Source organism: Mus caroli, unplaced genomic scaffold, assembly GCF_978045245.1.
Source record: "Mus caroli unplaced genomic scaffold, Mus_caroli_1 scaffold_20, whole genome shotgun sequence".
In the NCBI taxonomy this organism is placed as follows: domain Eukaryota; kingdom Metazoa; phylum Chordata; class Mammalia; order Rodentia; family Muridae; genus Mus; species Mus caroli.
In genome coordinates this window covers 27,774,451-27,786,802 of record NW_028227275.1, presented here as the reverse complement: position 1 = coordinate 27,786,802, position 12,352 = coordinate 27,774,451, and the positions used below count along the sequence as shown (strand labels likewise).

General features: G+C 39.9%; 1 protein-coding gene across 1 annotated transcript in view; it reads right to left on the bottom strand.

Annotated features, from left to right (window-relative positions):
• Nucleotides 1-12,352, bottom strand: part of Rnls (renalase, FAD dependent amine oxidase) — a 262,579-nt gene that overhangs the window by 22,447 nt on the left and 227,780 nt on the right. The window contains exon 6 of the mRNA XM_021151942.3: nt 8,266-8,441. Within this exon, the coding sequence (XP_021007601.1) occupies nt 8,266-8,441 (176 nt within the window). The remainder of the gene's footprint in view (nt 1-8,265; nt 8,442-12,352) is intronic.

The window sequence follows — 12,352 nt, the reverse complement described above, 5'->3', positions numbered from 1 at the left end:
GGGGAAGTTTCAAGCTCAAAAGGTGACAAGGTGACAAAGACAGAGGTCTACTGCTGTCACATGTCCTAGTCTGATGCTGTTCAACAATTCCTTATAGGTTGTCTTAGTTAGCGTTTCTATTCCTGCACAGACACCATGACCAAGAAGCAAGTTGGGGAGGAAAGGGTTTATTCAGCTTACACTTCCACACTGTTGTTCATCGCCAAAGGAAGTCAGGACTGGAACTCAAGCAGGTCAGGAAGCAGGAGCTGATGCAGAGGCCATGGAGGGATGTTACTTACTGGCTTGCTTCGCCTGGATTTCTTAGCTTGCTCTCTTATAGAACCCAAGACTGCCATCCCGGGATGGCACCATCCACAGTGGACCCTCTCCCACCCTTGATCACTAATTGAGAAAATGCCTTACAGTTGGATCTCATGGAGGCATTTCCTTAAGGAAGGCTCCTTTCTCTGTGATAACTCCAGCTTGTGTCAAGTTGACACATAAAACCAGTCAGTACATAGGCCCTGGTTAAATGTCAAAGCCCCTGACACCAAATCAGTTCTGAAACATCCCAGTTTGGAACTACTTATATATATGAAACGAGAAGAGAGAAATTCTCAAAAGAGAAGAGAATTAAATAAATGAAAGGAAGAGTGGTGTGCTGAGAGATAATGAAGAAGCACTGGCAGTGGCTACACCTCTATAGCCCCTGTGGCACCTCTTCCTGTCCTTACCACCACGGTCAGTGATGATGGAGAAGTTGTTTTGTGCTGTGTCTGCACTGCATGTTTCACGAAGTTCTCAGTGTTCATTTTTCATAACTCTATGGGGTAAGTTTCCCTATTGTTTTGCCTCAATGAGGACGCTGATGCTAAAAGTTACAATCTCTTTGACCAATGTCATTCTGATTTCAGAGTTTTAAGACCATAACTGTAACACATTATTATAAATGTAGAAATCATAAAGGACAAGTGAAGAAGAAAAGCCACAATACAAGTGATAAGATAATGAAGAGAATGTGATTTTATTATGGAGATAAACATGTAGTAAACTTTGACAAATAAAATTAACATTTATCGTTTAAAGCACTTATGCTAGAAAGCTACGTATTTACAGCTGTGATATGAGCTAGCCAGTGTCTTTCAGGGGTGATAGATTTAAATTGCTTTCAGAACTAGCTTATGAGTAACCTTAAAAAAAGCTGTAGATTTTATTTAAAAATTATTAAAATTATAAAGTTCTCAATCTACTTCATTAAAACGATCAAATGACTTTTGTGGCTTCTAAAGTATCAAATGAAATGTCTAATTTCAGAGATTCAATCCAACAGATGATAAGGTGAATATGTGACATGCTTGGAACATGTAATAGATTGGATCTTAAATGTCCTCCAGAGAGCCATGTGTTAAAGGATTGAGCCTCAGAATGGTCTTGCTGGGAGGTAGCAGACACTTTAAGATATTAGGTCATGAGGTGACCAGAGATGTGCTGTTGGAGAGGATTTTGAGTTCCCAGCACGCCCCCCTTCCTTTGTACTCTCTGGGATTAAGTGGTTTGTTCTGACACAAGCTCTTGCCAGGACATGATGCTCACCCTGAATCTAAAACAGTAAAACTAATCTGTCTCGCACCGGACTCTCAACAGCTGCAAAAGATAATCTTTTCTCCTTGTAAGTTGATTCTGTGTGGAACCTTGTTCGAGACATGAAAAGCTGATATAAAGAAAGGCCCAGTCTATTTGAAAAGTGGATGTGGCTTGTCTAGGCAAGTCACTACTCTGAAAGGGAAAAACCAAACCAAACCAAAACAAAACAAAAAAAACCAGTCCTTAAAGATGGTACCACCTTGCATCTTAACTTACTAAAAAGAAGAAATTACCTCACGCAAGATGATATTCTCCAGATACATCCATTTACCTAAGAATTTCATAAATTAATTGTTTTTTTTAATAGCTGAGTAGTACTCCATTGTGTAAATGTACCACATTTTCTGTATCCATTCCTCTGTTGAGGGACATCTGGTTTCTTTCCAGCTTCTGGATATTATAAATAAGGCTGCTATGAACATAGTGGAGCATGTGTCCTTATTACTAGTTGGAACATCTTCTGGGTATATGCCCAGGAGAGGTATTGTTGGATCCTCTGGTAGTATTATGTCCAATATTCTGAGGAACTGTCAGACTGATTTCCAGAGTGGTTGTACAAGCTTGCAATCCCACCAGCAATGGAGGAGTGTTCCTCTTTCTCCACATCCTTGCCAGCATCTGCTGTCACCTGAAAATTTGATCTTAGCCATTCTGACTGGTGTGAGGTGGAATCTCAGGGTTGTTTTGATTTGCATTTCCCTGATGATTAAGGATGCTGAACATTTTTTCAGGTGCTTCTCAGCCATTCGGTATTCCTCAGTTGAGAATTCTTTGTTTAGCTCTGTACCCCATTTTTAATGGGGTTATTTGATTTTCTGGAGTCCAGTTTCTTGAGTTCTTTGTATATATTGAATATTAGTCCCCTATCAGATTTAGGATTTGTAAAGATCCTTTCCCAATCTGTTGGTGGCCATTTTGTCTTATTGACAGTGTCTTTTGCCTTACAGAAGCTTTGCAATTTTATGAGGTCCCATTTGTCAATTCTCAATCTTACAGCACAAGCCATTGCTGTTCTTTTCAGCAATTAGTGGGGTAACTCAATCACAAAAGAACACTCATGATATGCACTCACTGATAAGTGGATATTAGGCCAGAAACTTAGAATACCCAAGATACAATTGGCAAAACACATGAAAATCAAGAAGAAGGAAGACCAAAGTGTGGATACTTCATTCCTTCTTAGAACAGGGAACAAAATACTCATAGAAGTAGTTACAGAGACAAAGTGCGGAGCTGGATGGAAGGAAGGACCAACCAGAGATGGCCCCACCCGGAGATCCATCCCATAAACAACTACCAAACCCAGACACTATTGCATATGCCAGAAAGATTTTGCTGACAGGACCATGATATAGCTGTCTCTTGTTAGGCTATGCCAGTGCCTGGGAAATACAGAAGTGGATGCTCACAGTCATCTATTGGATGGAACACAGTTTCCCCAATGAAGGAGCTAGAGAAAGTACCCAAGGAGCTAAAGGGGTCTGTAACCCTATAGGAGGAACAACAATATGAACTAACCAGTACCCCCCATAGCTTGTGTCTCTAGTTGCATATGTAGCAGAGGATGGCCTAGTAGGCCATCAATGGGAGGAGAAGCCCTTGGTCTTGCGAAGATTATATGCTCCAATACAGGGGAATCCAGGGCCAGGAAGTAGAAGTGGGTGAGTTGGGGAGCAGGGTAGGGGGAGGGTATAGGGGATTTTTGGGATTGCATTTGAAATGTAAATGAAGAAAATATCTAATAAAAAAAGAAGAAATTGAAGATAACAATAGAAAGTACATACAAAAGAGAAAGAATAAATCACTTGCTTTTTGCCAATTCAGTCTTGAAATTCAGTACAATCACCTACCAGAAATTATCCTCAGAAGAGTATAAATGTACTTCTGTGAAATCAGCCGTGGACTTCCAAATAAAAATCTGTAAGGAATATTCTAGCACTGAACCAGTCCTGTACTCCTTCTAATAAGGGTATTCTATAGAAATAGGCAAGCACTTCCTTGTCTGAGGAGACAAAAGGCCAGTGTCAAAAGTGAGCAACATGAATGGAAGGGTGAGAGAAGAGTAAAGAAGATGAGATGCACCTACATGTTGGTATGTTTCTGTGAAGGACTGAGTACAGAGAGAAAAATCCAAGCAGTCTTTGACAAGTGGTGTCATCATCATCATCATCAACAACAACAACAACAACAACAAAGCAACTCATGAAGGCGCAAAGAAAAATAGCAGAAAAGGGAAGCCTAAAAAAACAAAACAAAACAAAACAAAAAAACCCAATGTATTTCAGGCAAGAATCAAACACAGGAAATATAGAAGGCTGAAAGCTTCCATTTCATTAAACAGAGACCACCACCCTGAATGCTTGGAAGCTAAGCAGGGTCAGGCCTGGCTAGTTACCTGGATGGGAGACTCATTTTTTTTTTTTAATGAAGGAAGGACGCGGAATATCATAGTTACACCTTAGCACCAATCAGCAGCAATAGCTTGAGGAGTGTCTGAGGGTAGACACTGAAACAAACGAAAGCCCAGGAGCACAGTGCTGTGGCAGCAGGGTTAGCAGCGCCACTGAGTGTCCTGGGTCAGGTTATGTGCAAAGCCATCTTCAATGAACAGTTTTCTGCTGAAAGTATTAAAATAACCAATTGTTCCAGAATCCTTAATGCAATATTATAGGGACTAGACATCAAATTAAATCAACTGAATAAACATCTAAATTATGAAGGGGAAATTGGTATAAAATGGAAGAACTGAGAAGCATTAAAAAAAAAAAAATCTGCCACTGCTTTCTTAAGTTAAACCCATACCCAGCAGTTGAAGAATTTTATCCAAACCCTAGATGAGAGTACAGAAACAGTTGCCAAGTTGCTCAAAGACATTTTCCCCCTTAATTTGCAGCACCCACAAAAATGTACCACTATGTCATTTAAGACAAAATTCAATTTAGAGTCTTAGAGCCCTCAGCAGATATTAGTCTCTATGGTTTCAGAAAAGAAACTGGTGACATTGTAGACATTCCTTAGTGAAGAGGCCAGTGAGGAGATTCACCTCCCTCCTGCCTTCGTGGGGGAGGGCAGTGGGCATCGGAACCAATAGGAGAATGAGAAACTTCCCCACAAACAACCTCGAAGTTCTCTACGGTAGTAGTTGGGCCCTACATGTGTATTAACACTTTCCCTTAAGGTTTGATGTTGAAGTACAGGGCGGGGTTGACCTTGGCCGCAGAAAGCAACGGCAGCGCCTGCAAAGCCTCTATGAGCACTTTTCAAGGTAAATGTGATGGTGTGGCCGTGGTTTGTGGGTGTCTTCCCAGGGTTCATGTTGCTGCTGGAAGTTAGGTTCCCCATGTAGCACAGCCAGGTGTTAAAGAGAAGGAGCTAGGTGGGAGTTGGCTGGGTCGTTAGGATAGTTGGAGTTAGCAGACTCAGAGCAACTTCTTGTGATCAGTTGTCATAGCAGCTCCTCCAGCTCTGACTCTGGCTTCATGGCTCACCACGGAATCTCTCATGCTTGCTCTGATCTAGATGCTGCCATGCACCATGAGGTGACTTAGGCAACAGGGCCTTCACTGGGGCCAGTGCCATGCTGTTTGGACTTTTAGCTTTCAAATTTGTGAGCTAATGAAATGGCTGACTCTAAATTGACCCAGCCTGTCACCTTATGATGGCTAATCTTTCAGTGGCTTGATTTAGGATTGCTGAAGAGATGTGTCTTTAAGAATGCCCTGAAGGGTTTACCAGAGAGGGTTAATTGGGCAGAAGAGACACATCCTCAGTGTGGGAAGGGCTCTCACAGGGGCTGATGTTCTAGACTGTATAAAACAGAGCAAGGAGAAGGTGCTCTGAGAATCAGTGACCATCTCTCTTTCTGCTTCCTGACTGCAGGATCAACAATTTGATTAGCTGCCCCAGTAGTCATAGCTGCTGTGCCATGATGGGCCATAATCCCTTAAACCATGGTCCTACTCCCCAAATTCCTGTTCTTTACTTAAACTGCATTTACTTTTTGTCATAGCAGTGAGAAAAATAAAATACCCTAGGCCTACAGCTTACATTAAAATTCATCTTTAATATTATATATCCTATGGATTAGGACAAATGTATAATGCAATTTACTATTATAGAGGCAAAATATTTTCAGTACCTTAAAAATATTTTCTAGCCAAGCCATTTTTCTATTCTTCCTGTCAAGATTTCTAAAAGGCTCCTAACCTGCCTACTTATGCCTCTACTAGTTCATATCCTCACTTGGCATTAATGAAGTTACTACCACTCCACCCCTCACTAGCATTCCATGTTATCTGGATTTGACATTTGCATATTCCAGTTTGTTTCTACTCTCAACATTAAATAGGTCATACCTTGCAGTTGCACAGCTTCAAGCCCAACCTTTCCACCCATCTCCAGCATTTACTGTGAAGATTCAGTTCAAATGTCACAAAAGAAAAGAAAAAGAAGAAAAGAAACGAATGGAGGGAAAGTCTTGATCCTGCAGGGTTTGGAACAGAGAATTAACACCATCTAGCACTGTTTGGAACAGAATATTAGTTCTGTGTTTTATTGAAACTTTCATAATATGAAGGCATTTCGAGCTCTGGCTTTTTATTTTTCAGAGAAAGAGCAGAAAAGGAATGGGACAGTATATGGAGACCAGAAGGAAGAGAAGGGAGGAGAGACAGAAGGAACCTGGTGTGGGACCTGGGCTGGACAGAGATTCAGCTGGGTTTCCTCCTTAAGAGCACAGTCTCTGCTCAGAATTGGGGATTTGAGAGCACTGGAAATATTGCCCCTGCTCCTCTTTCTTTTCTGTCTCTCATTTATATCACCTTCTTATCAGTTCAGTGCTGCATTATATCCAACATTCACACAAATGTACCTTGATTAATTGAGACAAGGCCATGGTGGCAAGGCATGGGGCACACCCTTCCCCACCAAATTCCAAAGGTGAAGATGGACCACTGAAAAGTATGGGGATTTACTGTTGAGGAGATAATGTGGAAGTAAGAACCTTATCTCAAGCCACTTGACCTTTCATTGGTCAGTCCCTTTTCTACTGTGTATCTAGGGGTGAGATGCTCACCACAAATGACAGTGTTACTCTTGTAGACTGCTGCTCAAGATGCTAGAGAAGTGTGTGAACAGTGTGAAATGCATGTTTTGAAGCTTTGACAATAGCTTGTCTCCTTTCAGGCTCGGCAGCAAGTGTAACATCTATGTCTACAGAATTATAAATGTAGTGGAATGATTTCAACATCCAAATTGCAATAAAAACCATTGTTAGAGTTTGGCTATACATTGTACTCAAAATAATCTTTTGGTGAAACTTTGTGATATTGTTTCATCAATATTTGAATAGGTAGGTTGATGGTTAGGACAAGGCTATTTTTAGATTATATAAAATTATATAATGAGTAGATTTAAATTTATATGTGAGTAGGTTTAAACATTATTTTTTAGTCTATAGTAACTTATTATGAGAAAAACTTACATACACACACACACAGACACACACAGACACACACACACACACAAATGTCACAATTTACTGTTCTTTTAAAGAAGTATTTACAATAGGCAAAATGACTTATATACAATATACCCAACTTCAAATTATAACAAGATTCTTTTTCTGGCTTCTCTTTCAAGTCAACTTAAAATTGAGATAAATATCATTTAGAGACATTAGCTATTGAGATTTTTCAATCTTTTAAAAGGAAAGAGCAAAGTCTTCTAAAGTAACTGCGACATGCTTAAGTAAATATTTCCTCCAGAGGTCCCCTGTATAATTTAACTTGAGAAGATATGGGTAAACACAGACCTGCTGCAATATTTTAGTGAGTAATTTACTATTTCCTCTGAATTGGAAAGCCCTTTAAAACATACAAAATCTGCTGCAATTTCCCATAACACCACTTTTTGTGAAGGCTTTACAGCTCGGATAACCAATAGTGCTCACAAATCTGTTACGTGGGCTCAGAACTGGGAGAAAACACATGTCTCTGTGGCTTTCCGTCTGCAGTCTATCCGACCTTTGCTTCACTGACCCCCAAATGACTTCCCAGCCGAGTTTACAGATCCAGAGCTGTTTCCGAGAACAGGATTCCAACTCTAGTAAAAGAGTGTGTGTTTAAGTCAAGATTTACTCTGTATTAAGAGCTTTAAGGCTAACCTAGAAGAATGATAAGCAGGGTTAGCTTACCCTGGAAGGCAGCTCCGTTCAATATTCTAGGGTTACTCATGAAAGACCTCTGCTGTCACCACTCAAACTGAAGTAGAAACTCAATAAAAATGAAAACTGTGGTAACTAGATATGCATGCAGTGTTAATGTGACCTACAGCAAAGCTCCGGATGGTTAAAGTGGCTACCATACAGCCGCAGTGTCAATGTGGAAAATCCCCAGAGAAACAGCTGCATCTGCATGTGCAACTTCTCTTGCCTGTATAAGAAACCCTAGAATTTCAGAGTGCGATGGGATGTGGACAAGGCTGGTAAAAATGACACGCACATCTCACTGAGCAATAGTGTGACAATGACACCTATAGAAATGACATATGCATATGACAAACCCATATGAACTCCAAGGATCCCGGCATTCATTTCCTCAACTAGACAATGTAGAAGACTCCACTACGTTTTCTAGTTACCTGTGAATATGTCCATTTATGGCATATGGTAGCAACCGGCTGAGGCAAACCCGGCAGAATGGTTTCCAATTGCTGGATCATTATCTTCTGCACATCCGCCTCACTGGCCTCCAAGTGTTGAACTCCAAATGGGACAGTGGTTTGGATCACCACGGACGGACCACATTCTGATGACTCTGCAGTGTGAGAGGAACAGGAAGACACATGTTAAAGCAGGGAACCCAAGAGCACAGCCCAGACAGAGTTGGATTCCAAAGTAGAAAGTGACCATAACAATCAGGCAGTAATGGAGGCAAACAGAGACCCATGTCTGCAGCTTGGCTTTGGCTGTTTCTAAAGCAGCTGCAGCTTTCCCGAGGAGGAAGACGGCTGAAGATGTACTTTAGAAAACAAGTCACCAGTTCTTGATAAGGAACTGGGAGGGACAATGAGCACCCTTAAAACCTGTTCAGCTAAATTTATTGGTTATTTTCTCTTATAATTAAATTGTAAGTCTTTTATATATTATATTACAAATAACCTATTTTCTTAAGTTCTGAGAATGAAATAGCTGTTCAGAAAGATATTTATGCTAGGAAGGTTGCAAAACAGTTTACTAAAATTATAACAATTCTACATTGTTTGATACCTTGAAAAATAAATTATCTCTTTCAAATCAGAATATTTCTCCTAATATTATTCCTTGAGTCCTGTGTGTATATGTGAGATAAGGTCTTGTTATGTAGCCCAAGCTGGCCTTAAACTTGAGATTATTTTCTTCTCCCTCCTCTGTGGTGAGAGTGCAGTAGTACCACCATTCTTCTTTATCTTTCAGTCAACAACAGAAACAAGAGTCTGACCAATCTATACCTCCATTTTTATTTGTCACTCAATTTATTTTTGCTGAATTTCCATGATTGCAGAACCTGAGTGCTTGGCTGACTCTTTCCTTATTTAGAAGAACACAAGGCAGCCAATAATGCATAAAGTTAAAGGCGTTCAGGCGACTAAGGCACTGGAAAATAGAATATGTGAAAGAACATCCACATGAGTTTGGTTTAAATACTATTGAGGAGAAAGCTGGGAAGAATACATTAATGGATGTAGTAAGCATATGCCCAGTTAGCCTCTCTACATTTCAGAGATGTTTTTATTTTTATTTTTGTCAAATCTTAATAAGCTCGTACCCACCTAGGTTTATAACATAGATCAAACAACATATGAAGTAGATGCTTTGTAAAAGTAAGAGTCAGGAGGAAGAGAATAAATCAGCTAAAAGGACGATGTTCCTAGATGCTGCTTAAATGATCCCTGAGTTATTTAATAAAAGTACTTCCCTTCCCCATTTCACTAAGTCCATGGAACCATGGCTTATAAATTTCCAAAATAAATACAAGGGAATAGTTTCAAAATGCGACAAGAAAGAGTCAGTGCTGCCACATAACCTCATCTGTTGGGATATGAATGCAACACTGTGCTGGAAGTGCTACAGTGAACCAGATTGTCCACTGCTCAGCTCCCTGTAACTGGAACCACCTTTCTAAGCAGCAGACAAACGTCCATGGGAAGGCCATGTCTTTAACCTGTGAGTGCACACCTCACTAGTACTGCACAGAGGGAAACACTCATCTGTGCAAAAATGCATGCTATTTCAGGGAATGCTCCCACAGTGAGAAACCCTTTGCATCATGCTACCTCTTCTTTGCTTCCTGCTTCAGATGTAACATGACCAGGGGCTTAAACTTCTGCTGCCAAAGCACCTCAACCATGACGGACTGTACCCTGAACTGTGAGTCAAGATGATCCCTTCCTTCCTTAAGTTCAGTTGCTATTTTATCATAGCAACCGGAAACGTACTTACGAGAGCAGGCGATATTTACAGGACAGTTAACACATTTATTATGTATCAGCTAAAAAGCTCAGGCAGCTTGTTCACACTGGAGGGGTGCAAAGCCATCCTCCATCCTCCATTTGTGAGGTGCCAGATCTCAGCAGAGACAGAAAGTCACCTCATCAGTGAAGCAGGAGAAGAGAGCTCTGCTTGCCATCACTGGCAGGCTTTAAAGGGACATAAAGGTTAGCTATGTGTTGAGCATCAAGAGGGACTCTTTTCCAGTCTCTAATACTGGTAATGGTGCATGGCAAGTTTTTCCCATCTACAATAGCTGTCTCCTCCTAGGAGAGCAATACAAAAAGAAATCCTAAGATTCAAACCGAAATGATTCTTGTGTAATAATGAGAGAACAGAGAACAGCCTGATTACTTTTTTTCTTGGAAATGAATAAATTTTGAGAATTTATATTAAAATTTAGACTAAAGAAGAAGTTTAAAAGAACATGACTTCAACTCCAAAGCTAAAGGCACTTTTAGAAGATAAAAATGAAACACACACACACACACACACACACACACACACACAAGAAAAGTCAACTAGAGTTTAAATAAAACTAAGATTTGGAAGACACAAATTTACAAAAAGCCTCAACTATGTTACTAGGATTTAGGTTTAATGGGGAGACAAGAGAAGGCATTGGAAAAAAAGGCAAAATATAACATTTTCTTTCATATATAGATTGTAGGCATGAATATATGCACTTATGTTACTAGAAAGCATAAAAGGGACATTATTGGGGATAAAACAGTAAACTATCAGGAATGGAGGAGAAAGGACAGGAAAGGCAGTGTCAGGGCCAACAAAAGCTATGCAGTGATCCGTATGTGTATACATGACACTATCATGATGAAACCTTTGTTTTGCATTCTACCTGAAGAGCTAATACAGAAAGCAACGTTTGAACTAAATTGTGTTGAGGAAATGTGGTATGGATGATGCATTAAAATCTGTTAAATGGCTGCAGGTAAAGTCTATTCTCCCAAGTGCTACAATTACTTTTGAATCTAAGTTTTTAGATGTTGAATTAGCTTTTGTTTATATATGTGTTTGTGCACATACATGTACATATGTTGCCCATACATGTACATATGTTGCCCATACATGTACATATGTTGCCAAAAGGCAATTGTAGGTGTTGGTCTTCAGGTGTCTTACGATTTTTTCTTTCAGTTTGGTAGATCAAAGCTTTTCAATATCAATAGGTAATGCTAAGAATAATCGTAGGGAACTGAGAAAAACATGGTTCTGCTTATAATTCTAATGATAAAGTTTGCATGGAAGAGTTGTTTTGCAAAAGTGATAAAAAAAAACACACACACACACACACTCATACACATTTAGTTTTCCAGGAGTAGGCTAGCCTAACAGAGGGTTTAAACAAGATGATCTTTGGGTTAAGTCTCTGAGTGCTTTTAATGGTGCCTAAGAACATTAGTGTGTGGAAGTGCTTCAGAGTTCCTACTTTGGAAAATTTTAATTAAGAGACTTGAGTTTCTGGATATTTATATAAACACATGGGAAAAGACAGAGAGGCACGGAAGAAAACCCTGTTCAGCAAACTTCCATCAGTGCTGTAAGGGAGTAGCTACTAGCATGTTCAAAGAAAATGACAGTCTTGCAAGCAGCTCACTGGCGTTCAGTGATGTAGGGCTATCTGTAAGCAGCTATTTTACCTTATAAGCAATATTCTCTCTCTTGAGTTTTAGAACTCCTGACAACTATCGGATGATTGTAAAACCTTTTAGTCTCATAAAGCCCTGCATGTGTCATTTGCCTCCCACCTTTTACTGAAGGCAGGCTCTCTCATTGTCTTGGAACTTTGCCATATAAGTCGGGCTTGCTGGCCATACTGTTTCCTGGGATCTGGCTGTCTTGTCAGAGGTGGGGCTAAAGGTCCCAGCTTTTTAAGTGGGTCCTGGTCACCCCAAAGCAGTCTTCATGCTTGTGTAGCATGCGCTTTACCCAAAGCCATCTCCCATGAATTAACTTTTTACATGAGTACAATAGGATTAATTTTGAGATTCTTATCAACTAAGTTCTGACAACAATTGACTGATTGACCAATCAATGAGAGAAATGCCTGATGATATATTTGCCAATTTCTCTTGTCATTTAAAAATACTTTTTATTCTCTACTGATGTATTTCTAGTTTCCTGATTTTGAACATTTTAATAACATATTCGAACCTTTTAAATATCTAGAATCATTTGTGA